Source organism: Hevea brasiliensis, chromosome 5 (assembly GCF_030052815.1).
Source record: "Hevea brasiliensis isolate MT/VB/25A 57/8 chromosome 5, ASM3005281v1, whole genome shotgun sequence".
NCBI lineage: Eukaryota > Viridiplantae > Streptophyta > Magnoliopsida > Malpighiales > Euphorbiaceae > Hevea > Hevea brasiliensis.
The window spans coordinates 7,625,266-7,653,119 of record NC_079497.1 but is presented as its reverse complement, the minus strand read 5'-3'; the positions used below and the strand labels follow the sequence as shown (position 1 = coordinate 7,653,119).

At 34.6% G+C, this 27,854-nt stretch overlaps 4 protein-coding genes and 1 long non-coding RNA gene across 10 annotated transcripts; 3 read left to right on the top strand and 2 right to left on the bottom strand.

Moving 5' to 3' along the window:
- Positions 1-185: 185 nt before the first annotated feature.
- LOC110656916 (autophagy-related protein 18h) lies at positions 186-9,514 on the top strand. Of its 2 annotated transcripts, none has more exons than XM_058146805.1 (9): positions 186-671; positions 3,214-3,672; positions 3,931-4,374; positions 4,678-4,923; positions 5,007-5,810; positions 5,891-6,066; positions 7,818-7,942; positions 8,034-8,558; positions 9,154-9,514. In XM_058146805.1, the coding sequence occupies exons 1-9, from the start codon at positions 498-500 to the stop codon at positions 9,156-9,158; spliced, it is 2,958 nt and encodes a 985-aa protein (XP_058002788.1). In that variant the 5' UTR covers positions 186-497; the 3' UTR covers positions 9,159-9,514. The 2 variants fall into 2 exon arrangements, with proteins under 2 accessions (XP_058002788.1, XP_058002789.1); XM_058146806.1 differs by having other exon boundaries at positions 533-671; positions 3,183-3,672.
- On the bottom strand, positions 3,827-12,230 carry LOC110656917 (uncharacterized). Of its 3 annotated transcripts, none has more exons than XR_009148803.1 (2): positions 12,031-12,230; positions 3,827-4,348 (listed from the first exon to the last, which is right to left on the bottom strand). It is a non-coding gene; the product is annotated as an uncharacterized LOC110656917 (long non-coding RNA). The 3 variants fall into 3 exon arrangements; XR_002495242.2 differs by lacking the exon at positions 3,827-4,348 and adding an exon at positions 10,873-11,618; XR_009148804.1 differs by lacking the exon at positions 3,827-4,348 and adding an exon at positions 10,873-11,594.
- Positions 12,231-13,269: 1,039 nt separating this feature from the next.
- LOC110656915 (histidine-containing phosphotransfer protein 1) lies at positions 13,270-15,235 on the top strand. Its single transcript, XM_021813903.2, has 6 exons — positions 13,270-13,766; positions 13,911-14,041; positions 14,171-14,239; positions 14,645-14,716; positions 14,824-14,896; positions 14,984-15,235. Exons 1-6 carry the CDS (start codon positions 13,704-13,706, stop codon positions 15,032-15,034), a joined length of 459 nt encoding a protein of 152 aa, XP_021669595.2. The 5' UTR covers positions 13,270-13,703; the 3' UTR covers positions 15,035-15,235.
- Positions 15,236-18,485: 3,250 nt separating this feature from the next.
- On the top strand, positions 18,486-20,878 carry LOC110656914 (uncharacterized). Of its 3 annotated transcripts, none has more exons than XM_021813902.2 (2): positions 18,486-20,553; positions 20,693-20,878. In XM_021813902.2, the coding sequence occupies exons 1-2, from the start codon at positions 18,691-18,693 to the stop codon at positions 20,738-20,740; spliced, it is 1,911 nt and encodes a 636-aa protein (XP_021669594.2). In that variant the 5' UTR covers positions 18,486-18,690; the 3' UTR covers positions 20,741-20,878. The 3 variants fall into 3 exon arrangements, with proteins under 3 accessions (XP_021669594.2, XP_058002786.1, XP_058002785.1); XM_058146803.1 differs by having other exon boundaries at positions 18,486-20,597; XM_058146802.1 differs by having other exon boundaries at positions 18,486-20,602.
- Positions 20,879-23,473: 2,595 nt separating this feature from the next.
- On the bottom strand, positions 23,474-26,152 carry LOC110656913 (gibberellin receptor GID1C). The gene is made up of 2 exons (XM_021813901.2): positions 25,774-26,152; positions 23,474-25,007 (listed from the first exon to the last, which is right to left on the bottom strand). Exons 1-2 carry the CDS (start codon positions 25,810-25,812, stop codon positions 24,012-24,014), a joined length of 1,035 nt encoding a protein of 344 aa, XP_021669593.1. The 5' UTR covers positions 25,813-26,152; the 3' UTR covers positions 23,474-24,011.
- Positions 26,153-27,854: the final 1,702 nt, after the last annotated feature.

The window sequence follows — 27,854 nt, the reverse complement described above, 5'->3', positions numbered from 1 at the left end:
ACAATTACTAATTAATTCTCATATATTCAATTAATTATACTAAACCTGCACCGCATTCTCAAAAAAAAATAAACCTTAACTGTAATTTCAAAAACTTTAGTGGCACGGATGGAATTTTTCTGAAGTTTATAGGAGGCCTCTGACATTTGCCAAAATTTGCTCACAGTGCAATCGACAGCCGATCTTACAGAACTCTAATCCCAAAGCAATAACATTTTAATATTTATTTTGGAAAAAAAAAACATTTCCATCAACAAGAAAGCACAACACAAAAGCAAAGAACCGTTTCTCTTTCCCTCTCTCTCCCTCGAGAAGGTCAAAACCACCACACCAAACACCATCCAATCCAATCCAATATCTCGTCGGAGCTTGTCCAATTTCTATTTTTGGGACTGTACTCTTTGTGCTATTACCGATCGCAGTGGCGACACTTCCTGTTTCCCGGTAACTTCCCGGTCGCCGTTTGGCTGAACATTGTTTTGATAGTTTGATTTATTATGAAGAATAACAGCAAGGGTAAGAATAATAGTAAGACCAACAGCAATGGCTTTATCCCGAATTCTTTGAAATTCATTTCTTCTTGCATTAAAACCGCCTCTTCCGGTGTCCGCTCTGCCAGCGCTTCTGTTGCCGCTTCTATATCCGGTGATAATCAAGACCACAAGGACCAGGTTCTCTTCTTTTTCTTTTTATTTCTTACTTTAATATATGTAAATAAATTTACTCTTGACTTCAGTTTATTATTATTATTATTATTATTATTATTATTATTATTATTATTATTATTATTATTATTATTATTATTATTATTATCTGCGCTATTTGTGAAGTTTTCTGAGCTTGTTGAATCGGTTTGGTTGCTCTAGAAATGAAAATTTGGACTTTATTTATTTTAATAAAATCAATAATTTTTAGATGTCAAATCTGTTTGGTTGCTAAGAAAGCTGAAGCAAATAAAATTTAAAAAATGTAAATAGAATTTTAGTTTCTTGCAGATGAAAAATGTACTTTGACTAACTGAAATAGTTGCTGATGGCTTAGTTCAGTGGAAGATTCTAGTTCTATTGTAAAGTTGAGTAATGAAACTTTTTATTTTTTTTCATTTTCATTAGTTTTGCTTCATTGAAGGTAGTTAAAAGCACACTCAGAGGGCATTACCCCATCGCTTAAATTGCAAAGCCCAAAAAGTGCAAAATTATTAAAAAATTAACTAATAATATAATATGCAAAGAAAATGTAAATTTCTATATAGATTTCAAATCCGTCAAGAAATCATCAAACATTCAAAAGTTTTTAGCATTTAAGTTCATAGTCATGAACTAGAGACATTGTAGTCAAAAGCGCGAAAAATCTCACTAAAGCACAAAAGCGTGCGACAAATCAGGAAAGTGCATTTACATACACATTTAGTGAAGCGAGGGCTTTCAAGAAAAAGAGTTAAGCAGAAATAGCCTCAACTTCGAGGCCAATATTGGAAGATGTTGAGATTGATCTAGATAAAGATATTAATGGAAATGGATCTTATTTTGGAAATGAGGATGAAAGTGTTGAGACTTTGATGGGAAGTGTAGTGAAGATCTCTAAGTTATGGCTATTAATTTGAATGCTAAAATCTTTTGGATGTTTGATGATTTCTTAAAGGTTTAAATTTTATATAGTGATTGTATATTTTTGCATATTATATTATTAGTTAAATTTTTAATAATTTAGCGTTTCCTTCAATGAAACGAGCGCTCTTTCTGCGTTTTGCGCTTTAAGCGATGGTGTGATGCATCAATTTGAGTGCACCTTAGGCTTTTAACTACCTTGCCTAGAGAGCTTCACTAGATTTCCCATCAAAGTCCTTGACACTTTCATCCTCAGCTCCAAACTAAGATTCATTTTCATCAAAATCTTCATCTAAATCAACGTTAGCCTTAAAGTTAAGGCTTTTTTTCAATTAAATTTTTAATAATTTTGTGCTTCCTTCAATTAAACGAGCGTTTTTTTTACACTTTGCTCTTTAAGCGATGGGGTGATGCATCGCTTTGAGTGCACCTTAGGTTTTTAAGTACCCTGCCTAGAGCTCTTCACTAGATTTCCCATCAAAGTCCTTGACACTTTCATCCTCAACTCCAAAATAAGATCCATTTTCATCAAAATCTTCATCTAAATCAACGTTAACCTTAAAGTCGAAGCTCTTTTTTAGTTAAACTTTTAAAATTTTGCGCTTCTTTCAATGAAGCGAGCGCTTTTTTAGCACTTTAAGTGATGGGGTGATGTATTGCTTTGAGTGTATCTTAGGCTTTTAACTACCTTGCCTAGAGAGCTTCACTAGATTTTCCATCAAAGTCCTTGACACTTTCATCCTCAACTCCAAAATAAGATCCATTTTCATCTAAATCTTCATCTAAATCAACGTTAGCCTTAAAGTTGAGGCTCTTTGTGCTTAAGCGCAAAACGTCCTCGCTTCACTAGATGTGCTTTGCTTAGCATATGTAAAAAAGCTTTCCTATTTGTTGTTGTGCTTTTGCACTTTTGACTGCACTGACTTCATTAGATGGCAAAATTTTAGGGTTTGATTATGACTTAGATTTATTTTTGGATTAAGAGAATCTGAGAATTTGAACCTTGTAATCTCTCATGAAATTAATTGATCAATTGCTGAGCATTGTACGGCCTAGCCTTTAATATTCTGTACCCAATAGGAAGCAAATGCCTGTTACTCTATTATAATTTCATTTATTAGAAACTAAAGGGCATGACATGGAGCCGATGCTCATATCTTTTTATTCATTCTCTTCCTTTTTTTTATTTCTTTTAATTTGTAAGACTTCAAAATTGTTTGTGCTATTGCCTATTTTTGAGCCAAATTAATCATGAAAGTTATTTATTTGAATCATCCACAATGTAATTGATACTGACTGTTTCCTTTTAAATTGTCCAATTCAGATGGACATTAAAAAAAAGTCAATGTTTTTCCTTTAATTTTTTGAATGATTGTTGACTCAATATTGAGACTTACTTTTAGGGGCTAAAGAATAGTGTAAGAGGAGATAAGGAGCACTGCCCTTAGGGACATTTTAAGACCTTTGACTTGTAATTGAGCAAGTCCGCTATTCTTTTATTTAATGAATCTCTAAGTCAAATTAGAAGCCTTTTAAGGTCCAAATTTTATTTCGACATCCTCATTTTATGTGCAGGAGCTTGATATGAATTTTTATGGCCAAGCAGGTACTTTGGGCTTCTTTTGACCGACTAGAGCTTGGTCCATCTTCCTTCAAACATGTTCTCTTACTTGGGTACTCCAATGGCTTTCAAGTCATTGATGTTGAAGATGCTTCTGATGTCATTGAAGTTGTTTCAAAGCGTGATGATCCAGTTACATTTTTACAGATGCAGCCCCTCCCTGCCAAATCTGAGGGCCGTGAAGGATTCAGAGCATCACATCCTTTGCTTTTGGTTGTTTCTTGTGCTGAATCAAAGAGCTCAGGTCCAATGCTTAGTGGGAGAGATGGGTTAGTCAGAGATGGCTATAATGAGCCTCCAGTGGGAAACCTTTCCATCTCTCCTACTACTGTGCGGTTTTACTCGCTAAGATCCCATAATTATGTTCATTATCTGAGATTTCGTTCAACAGTGTTTATGGTTAGATGCAGTCCACATATAGTGGCTGTGGGCCTTGCAACACAAGTAAGTATATGATTATGTTAGATGTTTCACAAGTAACTCCTAATACAGTTGTATATTAGGTTAGTTTATGTGGAATGTTCACCAGTTGTTTTGAAAGCCAGAAGAGTCAGATTAAGATAATTGTGGGACTGGTGCCATTTGATTGAGACATTGGTTGCTGGAAGTTCTTTTTTGTCTAAATGTGATTATGCTAGTTTAATTTGACTGATTAACATATGGACCTGAGCAATTTAACGCCTCTTCATATCATGTTGGCAGATATACTGTTTTGATGCTCTGACTCTTGAGAACAAATTCAGTGTCCTCACTTATCCAGTCCCTCAGTTGGGAGGCCAAGGAACCAATGGAGTTAATATTGGATATGGTCCAATGGCTGTGGGTCCCAGGTGGTTAGCTTATGCTTCTGACAATCCGCTGGTGTCAAACAGTGGCCGCTTAAGTCCACAAAGTCTTACTCCTCCACTGGTTGTCAGTCCATCGACTTCCCCAGGCAGTGGGAGTTTGATGGCCCGTTATGCCATGGAATCTAGTAAGCAGATAGCTACTGGGTTAATTAATTTGGGTGACATGGGCTACAAGACTCTGTCTAGATATTGTCAAGATCTTATCCCTGATGGTTCTAGTTCTCCTGTATATTCAAATTCAAGTTGGAAAGTTGGTCGGGGTGCAACACATTCTGCAGAAACAGATAATGCTGGAATGGTTAGTTTTCAACAAGCTAAGAACTCAAATTTTAAATAAAGCATAAAGATCACATGACTAGGAAATGATAATTAATTGCTTTTACCTTGACTTGTACGTTCCATTTTGCCATGGGATCATGCATTTAATTTAAAAGTTCAAGTTCTCTGCAAAAGGATCTTATAACATTTTTAATATTGCTCTATAATTTTGAGATATTCCTACTGCCAGAAGAATGTGGTGGATTTCAAATGTTACTATTTAATGCATGTCCTGTTAGTTCTTTGAATTGTAAGAATTTCCTTTCTCTTATGTGTATTGCAGGTTGTTGTGAAAGATTTTGTTTCAAAAGCTGTGGTATCACAATTTAGAGCTCATACTAGTCCAATTTCTGCTCTATGTTTTGATCCAAGTGGTACACTTTTGGTTACTGCCTCTGTTCATGGGAACAACATAAATATTTTCAGGATTATGCCATCCTCCTCTCGCAGTGCATCAGGCACTAAGATCTATGATTGGAGCTCTTCTCATGTGCATCTTTATAAGCTCCATCGTGGCATCACATCAGCTGTATGTTCTGGCTTCCTCTGTCTTTCAAACACCATTATTTTTTTATATTCACAGAGATTTTTCTCTTTGTGCTTATTATACAGGTGATACAAGACATTTGCTTTAGTCATTATAGTCAGTGGATTGCCATTGTTTCTTCCAGGGGCACTTGCCATATTTTTGTGCTCTCTCCTTTTGGTGGTGAGAATGTTCTTCAAATTCACAATTCACATGTTGATGGGCCTAGCCTTTTACCAGTTTTATCCTTGCCTTGGTGGTCCACTCCTTCATTCATGGTAAACCAGCAATCTTTTTCTCCATTGCCACCATCACCTGTTACCCTGTCTGTGGTGAGCAGAATAAAAAATAATAACACTGGCTGGCTCAACACAGTTAGCAATGCTGCATCTTCAGCAGCAGGAAAGAGCTCAGTTCCTTCCGGTGCTATTGCTGCTGTTTTTCATAGTTGTGTTGCTCGAGATTTGCAACCTTCTCACTTGAAAAATGTTAATGCTTTGGACCACTTATTGGTTTACACTCCTTGTGGCCATCTAGTTCAATACAAATTGCTGTCATCAGGAGGGGGAGAGTCGAGTGAAGTTTCTTCAAGAATTGGACAAGGTTCTTCGGTGCAGATACAAAATGAGGAATTACGAGTGAATGTTGAATCTGTTCAGTGGTGGGATGTTTGCCGAAGAGCAGATTGGTCGGAAAGAGAGGAATGTATATCTGGAATTACTCTAGGCAGGCAAGAAACTACAAACACGTCCATGGAAACTTCTGATTGCGAAGATAATGATAGTGAGCATGTGGAATCATTAAAGTCCCATGATCCATCTCACTTGTATCTTTCCAATGCAGAGGTACAGATGAGCTCATGGAGGATGCCACTTTGGCAGAAATCTAAGGTATCAGTCATTGTATAATTGTGAAATGCTTCCACATGTCATATTTCAATTTTGCTTACGTTTGATCCATATACTGTTAGATGTATTTCTGCGAGATAAATCATCTTGAAGCTGCAGAACAGAATGTCATTGGAGATCATGCTGGTGGAGAGATTGAAGTAGAGAAGGTTCCCATTCAAGAGGTTGAAATTAGGCGGAAGGATTTATTACCTGTTTTTGACCATTTCCACAGAACTTTCTCTACTTGGAATCACAGGTGAATTCACATGTTTTTCATGTTCTTGTAACTTTGTAATAACTATATTAGAGGTTGCCTCAGTCGTTGATTTCATTCTGTCAACAATGCATTCAATTTTGTCTGTGTGAAGTGGTCAGTGCTCTTCTGGTATACTTCTTCCGCTTTAGAGCCTTGTGCTGGCACTCCTTTTAATTGGTGGTGGTTTTGGCCTTTCATGGTTACTACAACTTCAAATAATTTTCCTCTCTAATTTTTTTAGTCAGAAATATCCTAGTGAAATTTTTTTATATATAAATTCTGTCACTATTGGAAGCATGAAATTCTGCTGGAGCCTGGAGGAAATTTCTGAGTTGTAGGTCATTAAGATTTGAAGTTGTCTTTAATGTTGTTTTGCATCTGATTTTATATATAATTATTTATTATAGTCCAGTTTTCTTAGTATCTGTGCAATACTGTGACAAAAGGCATTGGCTTGAACAAATTTATGTTGATTCTGTGATATGTTTATATAGCTAGCTAAAATTTTGAATTTTTCTATTGTGTTTGTCCTGAAATTCCTTCAAGTAGATGGGGGATGTAAGGGGAATGTTAGTCATAGGATTAAAGCCGGATGATTGAGGTGGAGAAGTGCCACGGGAGTTTTACGTGATCGCAAGATTCCTAATAAGTTGAAAGGAAAAGTTTACTACGACCGGCCATGTTATATGGTAGTGACTGTTGGACACTGAAGGAGTCGTATGTGTCTAAGATAAGAGTTGCGGAGATGAGAATGTTAAGGTGGATGAATGGTCATACTAAACTAGATAAAGTCCGTAATGAGAGTATTAGAGAAAAGGTAGGAGTGGTGCCAATTGAGGATAAGTTGAAAGAAGAGAGATTGAGGTGGTTTAGTCATGTGAAGCGTAGACATGCGGAGACTCTAGTTAGACAAGTAGAGCACATTAGGTTAGAGGATAGAAAGAAAAGAAGGGGTAGACCTAAACTGACTTGAAGGAGAGTAGTACAACATGACTTAGAAGCATTACATATTTCCGAGGATTTAACCTAAAAGCGTTTAGAATGTAGAAAGAGAATCCATATAGCCGACCCCAAATTCTTGGAATAAAGGCTGAGTTGAGTTGAGTTGAGTTTGTCCTGAAATTATCTCATTTAAGCATAGGCTGGAATAAAAGGATTTAGTTCATTGGCACTTTATTGTCAATTGTGGTTCAGTATATCGTTCTCCCTTGGTATGTGTGTTAGTAACCCTAGGCGGTTGGTGCACATCAGAAATAGTTGGGTTTGTGATTGGCCCACTGCAGCTACTGTTTCTAAACTGGAAGACTGACAGCAATTTTATTCCCTTTTTTTTGAATTGCAACAGCAATTTTCTTCCTTTCTCACACAAAGCTTGTTGTCTGCAGAAGAGTGGAGGAAAAAACAGATACAAAGCTTGTTCTCCACTGGATAATATGATTTAACACACTATATGCCCAACAAACAACAACCCTTGTCAGTCTTGTGGCCCACTGAATAATACAATGCTTGCACTCTCTGCTTAACCTTATATTGAAAAATAAGCCCCATGTCAGTGAGTACATAGAAAGTGCCAGCATTTATCATTTTGTTGGATGTCCAAATATTACTAGCTCAGGAGATCATTTGTGGCATCTGAAGAAAAACTTTTGTTGGTGCTGTTTGGGGAACATGGAATATCCACTAAATGATATCAAAAAAATATTACTTTATCCATATTTCCTTAATTAATCTTGATTTGCTGTTTTGTGTAGGGGCCATAGCAGTGAAAGATACTCACCTTCATCTGCTGGTTCTCAAGAAGTTAAAGACTCAGAAGATGCTGTTATTTCCCACTCTGAGTCAGTTTCAAGTGGCTCAGTTGCAAATTCTGATGGTGGTATGGTGATTTTTAATGTTAGATATTGTTTTTTTTTTTTTAATTTTAGCAATGATGTTCCTGATTTTTTTTTTCTTGGCATTTTCACCAGGATCATCAACAAAGTTTTATCCACTCATTCTCCAATCTAGTAATAATACTGTTAGCAAAGGAGAGATTTCCGTTTCGGCATTGCCCATCCAGTATAAAAGTTCTATTAACCAAGATAGCAATTCAATTTCTTTTGAACAATCTCAAATGGGTATATCCCCTGAGGATAGTAATTCTATGGATAGTAATGTAGCATCTGTAACGAATGGCTTTCCTTCTGCTGGAAGAACAATTGCAAAAATTCAGTCATCAAACAGTGTTGTGACAAGTGAAGCTTCAAACACAAGCTCCAACCGTTCTGACTTGAGTATGAACATTATAGATGAAGGGCCAACTAATGATTCATTGGATTTTGAGCAGTTTTTTCAAGAGGGTTACTGTAAAGTGTCATCCTTAAGTGAGTTTCATGAATCAGCAGAAGTCAGTTTTGTGGACAACAACATCAGTCCTGGTGATTTAGAAAAATCTGAAGAAGATGGTGACAATGATGATATGCTTGGAGGTGTTTTTGCTTTCTCTGAGGAAGGTAGAATACTGGAAGTATTATATGAATTCATTCATATTATCTCATGAAGTATCACAAGAACTTTTGGATGCTGGCAGTCCATGTCATTTCTGAACTTTGTGTCTATGTAATAAATTGCACATTTGAAGAGGGCCCATCAATCAAACATTTATAGAAGAAAAATTGGTAGACTAGAATTTAAGTAAAATTCAATTTTAGAAGAAGTAGATCTGATTTAGGATTATTGGTTCTTTTTGTATTAGATTAGACAGAAAGTCAAGCCATTGTGTTTGGTCATAACTATATTTATATGAAGTGGAAATCTCAAAGAAGGGTCAAGCAAGGTGAATTGTCAAGTTTCTTGAAGTATTTGAATTGCATATTTGCATCTACATAATGATCTTAAATATAGCTTTATTGTCTAATTTATACAATTATTTTCACTTGTTAAATTTGTATTTTAGCATGGTATATTCTTGTTTCTTCAGATTTTATTGTTTATATTATATTTTTGTTTTGTTGCATTTTAGAATTCTTTTATATTGCTAGGACTGAGAATTATTAGTTAAATTCTTTGTTCACTAATTGAAATTTGCTTTCTGTCTTTGCTTTGCAGGTTGATGTGTGTCTCCCATTTTCAAGTTCTGCTGAATTAATTGCACCTTCTGTTTCATTCAATTTATTATTATGCAAAGTCTGCTCCAGCCTAACGGAGGGTTAGATGCTAATTGATAAAAGTTGCAGGTAATATCCCCTCAACGTTCCATTGAGAATGTTACTGACTGATTAATACAAGATCACTGCCAGTGCAAATAATGCCTGGCTTTTTCTCCCTTTCTAAATCTGATGTACATGCTGTAAATTGATATTCATAATAACAATGATTTGTGTGGAAGGTTCGTTCTGTGCTTTGTATTCATTCTTCAAAGAAAAAGAAAATAGAATAAAAAAAATTGAAAGATGTTACTATTCCTACACTTATCATTCTTTTGTCCGTTCAGGTATTTTGTAAGATGTATGGAACTTTCAATACCTGTTTTTCAAGTGTAGATATTCTCTTGTAGGTTGGAATTGAAAGTTTTTGGTTTTTACTTCAGCACTTGCTGGAATGTTTGGTTTCTTTATTAAACTAAAACGTTATCTCAACCAGAGAAGTATGACAATAAGGCAGGAAATTTTCTTGTCTTCTTTTGCATTTTCTAGGGCTTGACAAGAACATTTGGTTTTGCTTCTCTTAGTTATTGTCTGGGCACTGACGCTTACAATGCATGTGAAGATTGCTGTATGGAATATGTGTTTCTAGCATGTGGTTAAGCCATTTTTAGCCAGAAATGTCATGAAAATTTTGTCTGCTGCCACCTGGTATGAAAGCAAAACTATATAGCTGGGTTAGACCCTTCCACAAACATAGAAAGTACTAATTAAACCGAGTTAACGATTGAGTCAATCCTAACGAGTTGCAATTAAGGTTGTGCCAATTGCATCATTCTATGAAAGTTAATGTCCATTGTCTTGTGATCCCGTACAGTTTATTTATCCCTTGAATTGTGCTAAACCAATAATAACGACTGTGACAAGGACGGATCCCAACCAATTCATCTTTGTTGATGTCTGTCTCTCTCTCTCTCTCTCTCTCTCTCTCTACTCATCTTCTCTATTTTTTTTTTTTTTTTTTTTTTGAGAGAGAGACAGAGAGAGAGGGAGGTGAGCCAGAATAAGACAAGAAATTATGACAGTGCAACAGTTGTGGGTATTGAGATAGGAACATTAATTCAATTCTCAACTTTGGATACCAAGACATCCCGCATCTTTGTATTCTTGTGGCCTGCTGCAATGGTAGCTCCATTCATGGCAGGAAATCTGATAAAAATTACTGGCCCCCACTTTGATCCCTATCATATCAAGATTAGAGGCACACAATGGAGTGGTCCTTCCTTTTCCAACCCAAAACTCTTTTTAACGGTCACTAAGATATCCTATGTCCATTTCCCAATTATTCCCAAGCTTCTTAAAATTTTTCAATCAAAATCAAAATTAGAGAACATGGTAACATTCCATCAAGAACTCAATCATGGCCAATGAAATTGCAGTCGTGATTTATAATATGAGGTTATCAAACTCAACAAAGTTGTGCGGTGAATGCCCACTTGGAAAAGCATAGAATGACAAGGTTAACTCTAAGTTGGGCCAAGGTTTCGATTCACGCCCACCCAAAAATCATTCGTAATGGACCGGTCATTGTCAGGACTAACGCGAGACCACACCAATAATTTCACCTTATAATTTCTGATTTGTGTTTTTGGAAGGTTGGCAGGTTGGTTAATTACACTCGCAATGCAACTAAAACTTTCAGACCTTTTTTTTTTTACAGTGTTTTTACATTTATTTATTTACAAGGTTTAAGGGCTAAAATATAAGAGGTCAGCAAATATTAGGCTAAAAAGCCTAAGACTAGCCCATACAAAACAACCCCAAACCTAGAAAACATAACTCTAGAAGACCAGATAACTAAGCACTCGAAACCCTTGCAGCGCGGGCGATTCTTCTAGCAGTTGGAGCTGGAGCGAAACAACAGGAAGGGACGAGAAGGAAGTTTCCACAACAAACAAGAGAAACTGTCTCCTTACTAGAGCCACCACCTTAAACTCGAACCCAGCCAAACTCTAAACCTCTAGAGTCAACAAAACGCCACTAGCAACAACAACCATCAAACGGGTTAATGGCTGATAAGTCACGGCCTTTAGTCTCATATACCCTAAAAGGGGTGTCAGCACTGAATGAGACTAGCTTAATATCCCGTGATACCCATTACCACAAATATAAAGAACCCTCCTAAAGGAGGGCAACCACTATCATCAGCAAGTGGCGTGGCTCAAACCAACCAATACAAGCTCCACAGATCTTCAAACAAGCGCTCACTTTGTCTCCAGATCTACAGAAACCAACAAAATCAAAACCCTATATACTCCCAACCCAAGTGGGAGAGAGCTACCAGCAAGCCAAGCTAGGAAGAGTGACGTCTTCCCCGGTCCTATTGAAAAGGGACGCTCTGCTAAACTGCGAAAGTAAACAGTGGGAAAACTTTTTAGGGAAATTTCTCTCTCTAAAACTTTAGAGAGAGAAAATCCTGTGCAAGAATTGTATTGGGAGAGTATATTTAGATAGAAATTTAGATGCATTCTGATATAATTATCAAAAGATAGTTTAAGAACATGATATGTATTAAAACTTAATTATGGTTATTTTGTGTTTATTTTTCATTAAAATTTATATTTAAAATTTTATAATCATATGAGGAAGACGTTAATATTATTAAATTAAAATATTATATCTATCAAATAATTTATCATTTCATGATAATTTATTGTTTGATAAAAGATTAAATGCATTAAAAAAATAGAAATAATTTATCATTCCATGATAATTAAAGAAGATATATATATATATATATATATATATATATATATAACAGGAAGAGTACAGAGCGAAGAACCTGGCAAAATTGCTCCTTTTGAGTGAAATTGATCTATCAAATTGCTAAGTTAGCCAATCGGAAAACACCATCACATCAACAACAGATTCAAGAGGGGCGGCAAATTTGATAAGATTCATATGAGGATTGAAAGCACAGAATGATATCAGTGAGGACAAGAGAGGAAAATAAAAAAAGAAAAGAGAAAGAAAGCAGAGAGTAGGTACTAGGTAGGATAGAAATAGATATCCTCAATTATTGTTAAGATCTCAAGATCTCATATTAATTTGGGATAGTATAGTGCCCTTTATTTAGATTTATATACTTTTTTTTTTCTTTAATTAACTTTTGAAGATAGGTTAGAATCATTACATAGATCTGATTCTGAGAGATTTCAAAACAGTGTCCATTGATTTTTATTGAATAAATATAGTGACTATCTGAAATAATTGCTCAGATGGATACTATTTTTTTTATTTATTTCGATATCAGAGTAATATTCATTAACTGAAAAATGAACAGAGAGCTTATAGAGTTTCTTGCTAGTTGGAATGTAGTTTGGACTGTCCCTTGTTTTTGAAAAATAATTCTGTAATATGGATGGGTTGAGAAGTAGTATTAGAGTCTTTTTAATAAATATTTAAGCCTTTTATAAGTATTTTATGCTTAAATATTCAGTTTTAGACATAAAAATAATGTATTAAAATTTCAAATTAGTTTGAAATAAGTTAATATGCCCTTCATAGTCTAAGGTACCTCTCTCTCTTTGAATTAACTTTTAGATATGAGTTAGGTTCGATTTATTTTTTTTAATAATTATAATTCCATAAATGGAAGAAAGTGATTGTTGAATTTAAGTATTTATATTTTTTATGCCAACCCATTAACATACAGAAAATCACAAGAATTAGGTCAATTCTTTTTTTTTTTTAGTTAAGAGTCAAATAAAAAATTATTAATTATTATTGAAAAATTCTCTGTTTAATTATGTTAATTAAAAGATATTATCTGTTTAAATATGCCAAATCATTAAATATGTTTACAAATTTTCATATCACTTTCACTTGCTCTCATGTGTTCAGATTCCCCTTGAGTTTACTAATATTATAATTAATTTGAATGCTATTTTCAATTTTTCATGGGATCATATCTGTAAAATAATTGAGAAACTAAAAATTCCAATAAATTTTTCAGTGAAGAAAAATAAAATAAAAATCTAGTGGGTCCAAAGTTATGGTCCTTCCTTGAATATATGAGCAATGAATGGCTTGGAAAAGCAGATAAGACATTGTTATGCCTCTTTGGATAGGTTAGCAACTTGGAGTGGAAAAACAAACCAAAGAAAGCGAAGAAAATAAATATTATACAGAGAGAGAGAGAGAGAGCAATAATTACAGAAGGAAAAATTATGGAAGGTAAATTGTACATGGTATCAAGTTTTGGATCTTATGATGGTTTTAAATTTTTTATATTTTTTAGGAATGTTCAGGGAAAGAAAAAAAACCTGAGGAACACTAACCTAGAAGAGGGAAAGTAAAGATCAAAGAGAGAAAGAGTGACTTGACATTCCTTATTTATATTGCCTAAGTCATCAAATCCTTTTCTTGGTTTTGCATTTCTTTCAAAGAAAGAAAGAGATGCAGTGATTTCTATAAGATCTGCAAGTAACTAGAGAAACTTAGAGAAGAGCTACAATGGATGGTGTGATTCAGTTGCAAAGGCAGTTAGTTGACTACACAGCTTCACTGTTCCATGAGGTGAGGAATATTTATTTGCATACCTAAGGAAGAGTAGAAGTAGAAGTCTTTATTCGGACTTCTCTTTTGCTTTTGCAGTTTTTAAACCTTGTGTTCTTTCTTTCTTTGATTAATTATGATTTCTCATATATTGTGCGTGAGAAGGGATTCTTGGATGAACAGTTTAATCAACTTCAGCAACTGCAAGATGAAAACAATCCAGATTTTGTGGTTGAAGTCGTGTCTCTTTTCTTTGAAGACTCTGAAAGGCTTCTTAATGAACTGGCCAAAGCTCTGTGAGATTTTTTTGTTTTTTATTGTTACCTTTTTTGGAATTCTTTTGAAAATAAAGAATATAATCCCTATTTGTATTTCTTCTTCATAGATCTAATGTGGTTGGTTTATTGTCTTCTTATATTGCACAGAGAGCAGCAATGTGTAGATTTCAAAAGAATAGATGCTCATGTTCACCAGTTGAAGGGCAGCAGCTCCAGGTACTAAACTGGCTTTCTCTATATTTCCCTTCTTATGACCAGTGAATTTGAAACTGGAAAACACCTGTTAGTTTTAAACAACTATTTATTCAGGCATATTTCCTTCAGTTGATTTTAATCTAAAATGCAGCTCACAGAATGTTCTATCAGTTTCACTCTGAATATAGTGGCCGCTTTCAGATGATTTTTTCTGGCACAAGTCTTTGATATCAGTTAGTTTTGTGTTTTTTTTGGTCAGTTGATCAAAAAATAGTGGCAGATAGTCAAATTTCATACATTCCAAATCATCTTGGTCTGGCAAAATTGATTTTCTTCATATTTTCCCATGAATCTATAAAGGGTAAATAAATTGTTGATGATTCTTCTCTCAGTTATTCTAGTATGAAAAATGTCTTGAAATAACAGCATAGGTGCTCAGAGAGTTCAGAAAGCCTGCATTGCCTTCCGGAACTATTGCGACGAGCAGAATACTGAAGGGTAATGTTCTTTAACCTTAATCTCACGTAATATCGAGCTTAATCTTAATCAAAAGGAATGTATTTATGAATAGTTTCATGTTCTAATGCAAAACTGGTCTGCTACAGGTGCCTAAAATGCCTGCAACAAGTGAAACATGAGTACTCCCTAGTGAAAACGAAGCTCGAAACTCTGTTCAAGGTAAGTCAAAACAAAAAGAGTAAATGGATGCTTCTTGAAAACTTAAATTGTTTCACAGCAAACTGAAATCTACTTGTATGATTTTAGCTTCAGCGACGGGTCCTGGCAGCTGGTGGATCAATTCCCAAGCCTATCTAATGAAGTGATTACAAGTCATAGCAAGCAGAAAGGGATTTTGGATATTGTAGAGGAGATTTCCTTTTCTATCTTCATTGCTTCTTTTCCATTTTCAATTGAGGATTCCTTCAACTTTTGAGCATAAGTTTGTATCATATGCAAATGCAATGTATGAGCAACAATGAAGAATGTGAATCAACCCTCCCATTGCACCTTGTTTAATTTTATTTTACAGTAGAAAAAATTCTGCACACATGAACATCATACAAGTTACAAGATAATGGATCTATGCATTGGAGCCAAATCTATACAAGAAAATTTTAACCTCTATTAAAAAATAACAATGCAGTGTGAAATTGTTTGTGCAACAGTCAGTCACCAGAAAACTAAAGAAATACACTTGCAACCAATCTTGGTTATCCTCCCACACCACCCTGCATCTGTGTACTTCACAAAAAAGGGTTTCGACTACCAAACATTATTTCTTTAAGAAGGAAGAGTGATTGAATAGGTACTTTTGAGTATCCAAAATAAAGAAGAGACCCCCACGTTGCAGAGATGATATGTTAAGTACTGGAAATAGTATTATTTTAATCACCATTAGTAATTTCCATTGCATTCAACGAATGGATGCATTTTGTCAAGGTCAACTGCTTTCATGTGGGGTGTGATGTCTCCTGGTCCGTGGGTATGTGCAACCAAGCCCAAAATGCATGCTGTAATGGCAGAGGCTTATCAATAACTTCATTTTTTTTTTTGGGTTAAACTTCACCAAGGTTTATTGATTATTGCTTGTATATTGTAGGAATTTTTTTTTTTTTTGGAAAAAATTGTAGGAATCAATTTAAGTAGAGTTTGTGATTACCACCTAATCAATTGTTAATCAATTTAAGCAAGTCTCACGAGCTAATCAATTCAAGCAAATTTCACGAGTTAATCAATTGTTACAAGTTGCAAGTAAACTAGTTTTGAATAATTTCCATGAGTTAACAGTATTAGCTTAACTATTAAGAAACAAAAATTTCAGTGGCTAGCTCAATCATAGAGTTGAAATAGAATAGGATCTTGCTTTTAAAAAGAATGACAATCTCATTTTTCATGTTTGGTTCGGATTTTTTTTTTTTTTGCTAGACCTGGTATGGGACCAGTCCCACTTAATTACGTCATGGTGCATCAGGTCTAGGCAATAATTTTATTTAAAAAAATGTAATTAATGGATTGGAAAGCGAACTTTTGAGAGAGTCAAAAGAATTTGATTGATGGAAAATGAGGTGAACATGACCAAAAACACCAAAGAGAAGCAAAATAAAACGATTAAATTTGATCTAAGTCCTAAGCAGATTTGGTGGAGTAAGTTTCCAGCTAGGCAGATTCCTCTCTATCTGTATTACAAAATACATGCAAACTGAATAATCTATAGTCATAAATGCAAAAACTGAGTAATCTGTGTAGACATAATTAATGTCTTGGTCATATTTTTTCTTTTTTACATGCTCAGGCGGAGTGGAGAAATTATTCCATGCAATAGATTTTAACCGTGGATTATGATGAGACTCTTATGAGACCCACCATGATCAATAGCTATAATTAAACCGTTGTAATTCTTGATTAGGTGATATTACGGGTCAACTTTTATAGATGCATCGGTGACGAAAGATGCAGACAACTAAACATGTAAACTATTGTGATTTGTCAGGCATAGATAATTTGAGAACTTGGAATGATCTGTTGGAATTATCGATTTTCTATTTTGAGTGCATTAGTAGAGCACAGAAAAGCAGGAAAAAGATGAAATCAACGGCAACAATATAAGAAAAGTGCATTATTTTCAGCTATAAACCTTTCTGTTAAATCCACTGTTTTCTCAGCTGCCTTAAAGATGGATGGTGGCAGCTATTATGTTCCTGCTGTAATTTCCAAAGCCTTGAAAGTAAATGCTGAGAAAATTTCGCTTCAGGAATATCATTTGTTAACTGTGCAAGTTGTCAAGCATTTCAGAGAAAGAACTAACTGTCCTTTGCACTCTCATTGGAATGAGTGTGATGTTCAGGTTAGGCTTTGCATGCAGCTGAAGGATCGAGATACATGTTGAATTCGGCAATATTAATTTGAAGGAATGGTAAATAGATTTCCTCTTTCATTGGGCTTTACCTTTGTGTCTTCCAACAATGTATACTTGCTGCATCAGAAATACTCTCATTGAATACTAGAACAACTGTTTGAACCATTAAAGCACAAACCAACACCACTATTTCCCTGCCTCACAAATAGGAGATTTTCCAGCATTTAATGGGGTTTCAAATGGGGTTTCAGGCTGCCATGCTATAAGCCTCTCTCAGAAAAACCTCTCAAAGAGAAACATAGATTTTTGGGAGGCAGCCGACAGTCCCTCCCCCTCCCCACTTTCAATCTCTTTTTTTAATCTCTTTTTTTTTTCTCCTTTCTTCTCCTTCCACCATTCTCTCCCCTTTCTTGAAATCTTTTTTCAGATTTTTTTTTTTTTTTTCAAGTTTTGAATAACAGGCAAGGAATCTAACCAATAACCAGGAATAATACCGTGTGTTAGTTTAGATTTTATACGTTAAGTATAAAATATAAGTATAAATAATTATTTAAATATAAAATATATATTTTTAGGATAATATTTATAAATTTTATATATTATATTTTAAATAAAAAAAATTTAAATAATTTATAGAATTATTAAATTTTAAAATATAAATCATTAATAAAAAAAATATTTTTATGTAAATTATTAATTAAAATATATAAAATTAATAAATTTAAAATAAATTTTAATTAAATTTGATACAATTCAAAATTTTCATAAGTATTTTATTCACTGTCATCTCTAGCTTAGATTTGAAGTTTCATTCTTCTAATGTTCCATTTTTTACCTTCTTCATCGACTATAGTTTGATTAAAAGTATTTGGTTCTTATGAACGAAGGAATTTGGCAAAAGCTTGAGAAGTAGATTGAGATACAAAGTTCCACCCATGATCTTTGAAGAACAGATCATAACTCCAAACAGGAGTAGAAGTTGAATCTTAAGATATTAGCTGAAATTCTCAAATTTTCAGTGTAAATAGCGTGTTTCAAGAGTTTCCATGATTTTTGCATATTAATATTGTAATTGTGTAAACAATTTTGCATGTTTAACGCTTTGCTTATTTTATTACGTAATTTTTATGCAATTAAGCATTTTTAGGTAATGAGAGTGAAATCTCTTTTCATATTTTTATAATTTTCGTTAAGGAAATAAATCTATTTTTAGATAAAAAAAAATTATAAATTTATTAAATGAAAAATAATAATAAAACAACCATAATAACAATAATAGTACATAAAACATTTCTAAAATTTTTATTATTATTATTGTATTATTATCATAAAATCAACATCTTCAATGTTTTATGTATTATTATTATTATTATTATTATTATTATTATTATTCAAGCATTATAAGTAGAGGCAGCTCCGCAAACCAATCAGATTCCCAAAGCCTGAAACTGTGGGCCCAAAATTTAAACTCTCGACAGTCTCTCTCTCTCCCCTCCATTTTTTCTGGCTCTTCCTCTGCCTTGTATATCTCTCTCTGATTTCTCACACCATAGAACCCCTAGCAAAAACCCTAACCCTAAATTCTTAAATCCTGTCTTCCTTACCGCAACAAAGTATGTCCAAAAAGAAACTCTCCCATCTCTTTCAAAACCCCAACCAAGACATCCCACACGAAGATTCGCGCACACCAGCCCTGAATCGCCATCAATCCTCCATGGAAGACCCTGAAGAGAAGATCCAGCACTTGAAATCCCTCAACTCTATGCTTCTCAAAGAGACACTTGAGCGCAGGCAGCAAATTGAGTCTTTGGTGCAAGCTAAACGTGGTTTAGAGACTGAGTTAACTCGGACTAGTATAGAGAAGACAGATTTGGAGAATCTGCTGACTCGGTCAACTGAGGACAGACTGAGTTTGGAGATAGAGAAGGGGCTGTTTTGTGTTTTTATTGAGACGAGGATGAATGAGATGGGGGTTGTTGCGGAGGGCTTGTTAAGAGAAAAGGGAGAGAAAGAGATTGAGAGTGTCTTCTTGAAGACTGAGGTGAATGGGCTACTGGAAAATCTTGAAAATGAGAGACAGAAATTGAGCTGGGCTTGTCGGGATAGGGATATGTTGAGGTTTGATCTGGACAACTGGGTGAACGAGGCAAATGGCTTGAGGGAGAAATTGATTGAAATGGAGGAGAAGGAAAGAAAGACTGCGGAGGATATTAGGATATTGAAGGTGCACTATGCTCAGTCGATTAAGCAAAATAAGGAATTAGAGGAAGAAATTGAGAAGGTTAAAAATTTAACGGATTTTGCTGAGAAGAAATTGGCAGAGAAAGAAAAAGAGATTGAAGATTTAAACAGGGAGATGGACGATATTGTAAGGAAGAAGACTGAGATTGAAATGGAGAACAGCGGGCAAAAGGTTAAGATTACTGGCTTAGAGAAATATGTTTCTGAATTGAATGAGATTATATCTAGTTTACGTGGGGAGGAGGGTGTTTTACGTGAAAAAGTCTTGGAGTTGGAGAAGAGCTGTCACGAGGCAATAGAGAAAGCCAAGGTGATAGCAATGGAGGTTGATGTGTTGATGGAAGAGAAGCAACAGAAGGACATAACCATTGAGACGTTGATGGAGGAAATGCATTCAAGTGACAATATTATAAAGACTATGAATATTGAGGTGAAAGATAAGGATGGATTGATTGAGAAATTAATGAGAGAGAAAAAAGAGACTGATGATGTGAAGGTTAGTAAGGAGAGTGCAATTGCGGAGTTGCACAAGGAGCTGGCTGGATTAAGGGATGCTACGTCTGCAATGCAAAAATCCATTAAAAACCAAGAAGACAAGAACAAGCAACTTGCATCTGAGGTTAGCCATTACAGAGATGCTTTTGAGCAAGTGAGACTTGAGAGGGACAAAGCCCAGGTTGATTTGGATGAGGAGAAAACAAATAGCATTAGTTTGAGCTCTAAAGTTCTGGAAATGAAGAAGAGGATTGAAGAGACTGTAAAAGAGACTGCAAAGAAGAAAAAAGAGCACGCAGGTCTTTTCGAGGAAAAGAAGGAAATGGAGCGCCAAGTTGGTTTGTTGAAGAAGGAAAAGGACTTGATGCAAAAGAATCTTTATGAGGCACAACAAGAAATTGATGATTTGAGGAGTAAAATGGAATCAACTGCCATTAACTCAGAAAGAGCGCTGTCCATGTTGAAGAACACTGCAGCATCACTAGGTCTATCAAATGATGGAAAGGAAGAAGTGATCATTATTGAAAAGAAGCTCGAGGGTGTAATTGAACCATATGAAACAGAGCTGGAAGTTATCAAAGATGCATTTAGAAACAAGGAGACTGTGGTGGAGGAGATGAAGCAGCAAGTGAAATTTTTGCAGAATTCTCTGGCAGATGCACATAAGAAGAAGAATTTATGGGCTATAGTGTCTTCAGCAGCAACATTTTTGGCTGCAGCCTATGTTGCTTATGTTGCTAAAGTACGCTAAGCATCTTTGTTTATTTGTCTGACCTTTGTTTCTAGGCAAGGTGCTTTTGCTATGTGATCAAATATAACTTAATTTTGTACTTGCTCAAATTCGGATTAAGATAATAATGGCTTCATTCCTATCCCAACAGGGGTTCTTCCGACAACAGCAGATTATCAAGCAGGGGATTTTCAATTGAGATTGCAGCCTCAGACAAGGTGGTTTTTTTTTTTTTTTTTGTAATTGTTGTTGTTTTGTATGATCCTAGTGTTCTATGAGACATTTTGTATTTTGGGGTGATTTCTTACCCTTTTGCCATTAAACATCCCTTAGTCTAGTTCATGCGTGCACAGAGCTCATGCAATCATCTTTAAATGAATAGATAATAGAATGCTGGAATAAGTGATAATAATCAACAGAGTAAATAAACATAAAGGAAAGAGGCTCTGTCCATCTTAAACCAGTGCAAGTAGAGTTGGAAATTGAGAGGAAAGTTCTTCAGTGTCAGATTAGGTGCCAACGAAGATTCTGATGCAGATGGTCGTGATTATTTATCTCGGAGAAAATAGCTAGAATGAAGATTCATTATTAGTGTATGAACCAATGAAGATTCTGATACAAACAAGTGAACAGATTTTGGACATTGTTGCCCACAACGGTTATTATATTAGCTGCAGCATCAGTTGCCTACCTATAATGCCAGGCAAGACCAAGCATTTACTGAGCTTGTTTGATGGGTCAAGTTGATGTTGTGTTGATTCCGAGGTGATAGTGTTTTTCTTTTTAGCAAAAAGATGTGGTTCGGTTCTTTCTGATAATCTTTCCTACATGAGAAGAGAATGTTCAGATCCTATTCAGACAGTTCTCTGTTTTTTTTTTTTTTTAGCATTTATCAATAAAGTTGATGTTGAGTATCCAGTTAAATGGAATAATTTACAAAATGAATTAGTTGGATGGCAATCATTCATCTGTTTTCGTTCTTGAATTCCTCTCGTAATGAGACAATCAGTAATTGTTAGCTGACGAATGGAATTAGTCACTCGATATTGGAGGTGTGTTTGATCAGCTATTTAATACAATTGATAATGTTTTTTTATGATAGTTATAGCTAATAAATATTAAAACTACAACAACTAATAGCTAATAGATATTTAAACATATATAGTTTATATTAACTTCATTTTTAAAATTTTTTCTCATCAGCCAGTTGATTTGAGCTTATTTTTTATTTAGATTATTACCCTTTAAAATTTGTTAATTATATAATTTGTCTTCAAATAATTTCTTATATTAATAAATTATTTAGAATTATAAGAAATAATAAATAAAAATAAAATATTATAAATAATAATTAAACTAGTTATAATATTCTTTTTTATATGATAAAAATATTAATATACATAAAAAACATTATATTTTTTAAAAAATATATAATAAATTAATAATTATATGTATATTTCAATAATTAAAATAAATAATATGATATATATACTTTTATTAGTCATTTATATATTAATAGCAATAGTTAAATATAATCTTATAAAACACTTAATATATCAATTGCAATCATTTATCAGCTATTTGTTATCAACGAGAATTATGAGCTATATTCAACATCCTAACTCTTCATTAAAAAAAAATTAACAAAAATCATAAATCTTGAAAAACCCATCTTGCTTTTCCTTTTTCCATTAATATAAGCAAGCTAGCAAATCTAATCTACATGAGGTTTCAAAAGCCAATTAAACAAGACTTGATGACTTTATCAAGAGCTTAGCTGTTCTTTGCCATTATGCAAATATTCTTCTTATCACTTTGATAGCAAATCCCAACAGCTTAAAATGATTGCATTTGTATGTCGTTTTTATGTGGTCGTCTTGAACACATACAAATTCCAACCAACAAGAAATGGAACCAGCCAATTTTTGTATTTTCTGCCATTCTAGCTGTAAGTTATTCATCTAGATCAAGAACCGCCAAAGAAATTGTTAAAAATCAATCTTCATCTTCCAATCATTTGTTACAATGTGTCTGCATCCGTTGATAGAGGATCGATGGATTTGAGGTTGATGTAATATAACACAATTAGTGGACGAAAAGACTGCACGCACTGATCCTTCCTTTCAATTGTTTCACAATTACCTTGCAGTCTTGAGCTATCTATGCTTTGTTCTAATTCTCACTTAATGCCTAAATCCACTATAACCACTCCCTGGTCCACTATTATAATCGCCTGGCCTGTGCCAAAGCAGGATTGATATGAGACATTTCCTAGATCTACATGCAATTGTGACTTTTCTTTGTTCATTAGTTAGTGACAAGCTACCTTGAGCTGCAAACATTGAACTCATAAATCAAGCTACAGTCCAATTTTCCAATGGAATAATCACATGAGCATTCTCCACTCTTTTCGCAAACTCAATATGAAACTGCATTAGGGCAAATATCTATTTCCAACACCGACTGGTGGCTAATTCAGACCTGCAAATGGAATTCTGAGAAATGACAGGCGGGAAGCTTCAGGTAGCTTCTTGCCCTGAAAGATCATTTCTAAAGCAGAAACTATACATGGAACCACACGAACGTGCAGCTTCTTTCAGCACTTAATCCAGAAACCTCCGAATTTCTGACATTTAAACAACAGGAAAGCCTGCCTGCTGTCCAAATGGGCCCCCAAAATCCAACGAAGGCCTCAAAACTATAGAGGAGCATATCTGCACATTTAATGCACCAATAATAGACTTATGCACTTTAAACTTTGTTAGAGGCGATAACAATGTCAAAACAACAGAAAGAAGAATCTAAAATAACATCTAGTTCGAGAATTCTAAAGTCTAAATGACATAATATTTACAATTGCCAATAAGTCAAGCTAACAAATGAGAGCGCACAAGATAACAAAAAGGAGAAAGCAAAATTGAATGACAAGAAGTTAATATAAGCAAACACCTTTATACATACTAAAAGCATATGTATGAAACATAAAAGATCATAATTGATAATATCATGGATTGTTTTCCCATCCGTGTTCTAAAATTAGCTATATAAAATTAGCAAGGCACGACCCAATAAATCGGCCACCAAAATGCTACCCTGCACTCCTGTCTTCCTATCTGTTGTAACTGGAAGTCAGAACGGGTAACCTTAAATTTGGTGGGTCTGCTAAACTTAGTCAAACAGCTTCCTGCTGCCTTCAAAGCTTCATCAAACTACATCACCCAGGTCCAGACAACTGGATGTATAACAGATACATCCCAAACCAGCTAGATGCTAAATCACCTTCTGCACCCAATAAAAAAGCCTAGTCATGATGAACCAGACCCCAGAGTAGCAGAACCCAACGACACAAGATCAATGAAACAGTAAGTAGTAATACTACACAATCATATAAGCAGCAAACCCTTAATTACCCCCAAGCAGAATGTCAAGCTTCTGTCATGGATAGCTGCCAGCCAGTAAAGTTACGTATATTAACAGTTAGAACTCACAAATTTACTTATCTCATCCATGACAGTATGAAAGTGATTGTTATTGGGCAACAAGTAGAAGCCAATTGTTGCTTGCTCAAGATATAGAAGTTTCACCACTTGGCCAGCCTTCTTAAGCCCCTCAACATAAGCCAATTGCCAATCCTGAATAAGGTCCAAACCAGCCACCACAACAAGACTCTTAGGGAATTTCACTCCTTTAAGGTTTTTACCTTTGGGACCAAATGGATTACATGCTGGATGATCCCTATCTGCCCCCTCAGGCAGGAAAGCTCGCCAATACCAGTCCCGGTCTTGGAGAGTGACAAAATATTTTCCATCTAGTCGCTTCTCTGATTCTGTTCTCTCTTGCCCAGCAAACATTGGGTTTAGTAGAATATTCCCCAATATGTCAATACCTGATTCCACTGCTCTTAATGCAACATGATGTGCAATGTTACCACCAGAGCTATCCCCTGCCAAGTATATATGAACTTTGGAATCTTTCTTACTCTCAAGCCATGTTCTTGAGTTAACCCACTTAAGAGCTGTCCATCCATCATCATAAGCACAAGGGTATCGATTTTCAGGTGCACGCCTATAATTCACAGAGACTACCACTGCCTTGCAAATACCCACTAGTCGGCGGCACAACGTGTCATATATAGCACTGTTTGCAGAGGAGTGTGCAAAGCTTCCACCATGAAAGAAGATAATGACAGGGACAACCTCAGAGCTTACAGGCTTCTCAAGTTCAGCCATATTTGGTTGTGATGGCTCCCCATCAGTCAGTCGATATATCCTGCTAAGGAGGCTAGTCCCACGGTCAATGACAACATCAAAAGAGAAAATTCCATCAACTGGTTTTGCATTGGCTGGAACTTTCCGGTCAAGGAACTCTGCCAAGTGGCGATTGAAAGTGCCATCAGGGCGACGAAGAAGATTGTAAGCCAGCTTGAAATTGGATATGAGGACCCACGTGTTCAGTGGAACCACCATCTAAGCAAATCAGCAAGGATCAATTTTCGTGTCATGAAATAACATGGCATGTACCAAATATTCAAACTTTAAACAAGGATCTTTGCCTAGATATGCAGCAACTACATGCATCATATGCGAACCGAATAACAAGGTGAAGAAAGAAACTCTTCAGAACTCAAAAAATAAGCAAGTAGGAAGTTTGATAAGGCAGTACAAAGCCAACAATAATACACCAACAAGTAATCTAATTAGTCGTCACCAAATGATATTCTCCAGGTCAAATTAATCTACAAGAGAAATCAAAATGAAACTAATTCAAACTTCAAATAACCAAATCAGAACTCTAAAAACAGACATCAAACAACCAATAAGAAAATAATCAACTAAGTCCTTCCACATGATCTTGAAATCAAATCAAAGATCCAAAACCCAAAAACCAATCAACAAGCTTCAAGCCCTTCACAAAACCAAAAGCAGAAAATCAAAAACACAAATCACAAGGAACTCAAAAAAAAAAAAGGGTTAATTAGCATATCCACATTTGAGATGAAAACCGATAACACTGGCCCGAACCAACCTCGTTCGATATCAAAATCACGACCCAAAACCCATCAAAACTCCCATATTTAACATCAAATCCAAACTAAAACTAGCTGATTTTCAACTTTTAAGCATTCTCCTATAAAATTAAAACAAACCCATCAAAAGACTCCATCTTTGATCGCCAAGCAAGTCGACTGCATTAAAAAAAAATGAGGAAAAAAAAAAGGAAAAAGAAGAGTACCTTGCTTTCATTGATGTTAACTTCATTACCCCCAGCCATGAAACTATGCTCTTTCAAAATTCAAAAGCAATAGCCAATAACACGAAACAGATCCTTTTAGAGACCAACCAGCTTCACATACTGAAAACGAACATAAAAGAATTGATCTTCACTCAGACTCATGATCGAAGATTATAAAACCCAAAAACGAAAGAGCAGCCTTTTAAAATTGCTAGTCTCTCCAGCTCTTTTTTCTTTCTTTCTTCTGCTTCCGAGTTTTTTTAAACAGAAAGATCGATAAACGATAACAATAAATGGTAAATCTCACTGCGATAAAACTGTTTAAGAGAGAGACAACCAGAGCAGAAATGGGCTAAGGATAACGAAATAGGCGCAGTTTAGCAAATGACTAGGTGAAAATGCTAAATTACTCTTGGGATTTGATGTGGGACGAGAGAGACGACAAAATGATCGGCCCAAAGATAACTGTTGAATGGGCCCGGTTTGGAATGAACAGAAAATCGATTATAACCCAAAATATATCAAATCGAACGATTGTATTTTAATTTTTCAGTTTTTTTTTTATTATTTTAATTTGATTTGATTAGTATTATTTAAAATTTTTAATTTGATTATTTTCATAAAAAATTAAAAAAAAAATTTTGACTCGATTAATTTTTTTAATTTATGATTTTTTCTTATTTCATATAAAAAGTATGTGCAATTTATTAAATTTATGCTAGGCACAAAATATAAAAATATATACTTAAAAATGCTCAATAAAATAAGTCTAAATTAATAAACCAAATTAAACTTAAATTTTTTATTTGATTTAATTTCTACTTTAATTTTTTTAATTATTACGTATTTAAACCAAATCTATTAGTTGTATACCTTTAAAATCAGTTATATAAAAATTATTAGTTTTTAAAATATTTTTTTATTTAGTGCTCTTTTAAATATAAAAATTCTCATTTTTATTTATTTATAAGAGAGTCTGATATTTATAGAAAAGGAAAAAAGAGTATGTGCTTCAAGAGCCACAAATAAAAGTGGATTTCTTCTCTCCCCATCTGTGTGAATAAATTAAGGAGCTTTTTTTGAAGACAAATCCGATGCAAAATAGAAATAGATTTGGGCAGATCAACCGTTTGTTGTGTTCTTGCATGAAGGATCTGAGTGAGTTTCTTTGTTTCTTCATGTAAGTGAGAGATTTGGCCTCTGGGTTTTGTGCTTTAACAGTTGTGTTTGGTGGAAAAGAATGCTTAGGGTTAAAGAGCTAATGACCATGTCGCTGCCCCTTCTAACTACATGAGAGTGAGAGACTATCAGGGCTTTCTTTCTTCCTCCACCTTCTTCCCCTGAGGTGTTGTGTTCTCAGATGCCATGATTGTGTAGTTTTCGATGTTGTTTCTCAGTTTAGATCTGTGTTGCTCAACACTTAGGTGTTATTGTGCTAGGGTCATCTTGTATGACCCTAGCCGGAGCTTCAGTACTTTTGGTCTCCCATCCGTCCGATGAAGAGGTGATTTCCTTAACTATGTTCTTCTTGCAATGTTGGTTGTCTTCATCTGTTCGAATTATCGAGTTGAACACTAAACCTATTTTAGTCAAGATTTCTTTGAGTGCCAGTTGGAATTTGGATTGAAATTGTAATGTCTAGGCTCTTTTAGACTATTGGGTTCTTATCTTTGGGTATTAATGCCCTCTTGCAATGACCTTCGCATCTCTCTCTCTCTCTCTCTCTCTCTCTCTCTCTCTCTCTATATATATATATATATATATATATATGTATAACACCGCCACAACTGTGATAAAGATGCTTATTAGCCTACACAATAATAGAGACTTTCTCCCATTTTTCAAACCTTTTTAATTTAAAATAATAATACCTATAAAATAATTTAAAATACAATAAATTAAAAAAAATTAATAAATTCATTACATCTAACTAAGAAAGTGTAACTTAACAAGTCTCATTTATGTAAGTTACTTCCCTTATATAAGAAAAATAAATTTTTTTTTTATAAAAAATTTATTTGATAATACAAATTAAATAAAATTATTTTCTACACTTTTCAAAAAAAAAAAAATTAAGACTA

What these genes read in the sequence shown, in the direction of transcription:
- LOC110656915 (XM_021813903.2), top strand. Translation starts at nt 13,704, where the DNA reads ATGGATGGTGTGATTCAGTTGCAAAGGCAGTTAGTTGACTACACAGCT. An exon ending in CAGCTTCACTGTTCCATGAG is followed by an intron (nt 13,767 to 13,910) that starts GTGAGGAATATT and finishes GTGCGTGAGAAG; the next exon opens with GGATTCTTGGATGAACAGTT. An exon ending in GACGAGCAGAATACTGAAGG is followed by an intron (nt 14,717 to 14,823) that starts GTAATGTTCTTT and finishes GGTCTGCTACAG; the next exon opens with GTGCCTAAAATGCCTGCAAC.
- LOC110656913 (XM_021813901.2), bottom strand. Translation starts at nt 25,812, where the DNA reads ATGGCTGGGGGTAATGAAGTTAACATCAATGAAAGCAAG. An exon ending in TTAACATCAATGAAAGCAAG is followed by an intron (nt 25,008 to 25,773) that starts GTACTCTTCTTT and finishes TGATTTGCTTAG; the next exon opens with ATGGTGGTTCCACTGAACAC.
- LOC110656916 (XM_058146805.1), top strand. Translation starts at nt 498, where the DNA reads ATGAAGAATAACAGCAAGGGTAAGAATAATAGTAAGACCAACAGCAAT. An exon ending in ATCAAGACCACAAGGACCAG is followed by an intron (nt 672 to 3,213) that starts GTTCTCTTCTTT and finishes ATGGCCAAGCAG; the next exon opens with GTACTTTGGGCTTCTTTTGA. An exon ending in CTGTGGGCCTTGCAACACAA is followed by an intron (nt 3,673 to 3,930) that starts GTAAGTATATGA and finishes TCATGTTGGCAG; the next exon opens with ATATACTGTTTTGATGCTCT.
- LOC110656914 (XM_021813902.2), top strand. Translation starts at nt 18,691, where the DNA reads ATGTCCAAAAAGAAACTCTCCCATCTCTTTCAAAACCCCAACCAAGAC. An exon ending in ATGTTGCTTATGTTGCTAAA is followed by an intron (nt 20,554 to 20,692) that starts GTACGCTAAGCA and finishes CTATCCCAACAG; the next exon opens with GGGTTCTTCCGACAACAGCA.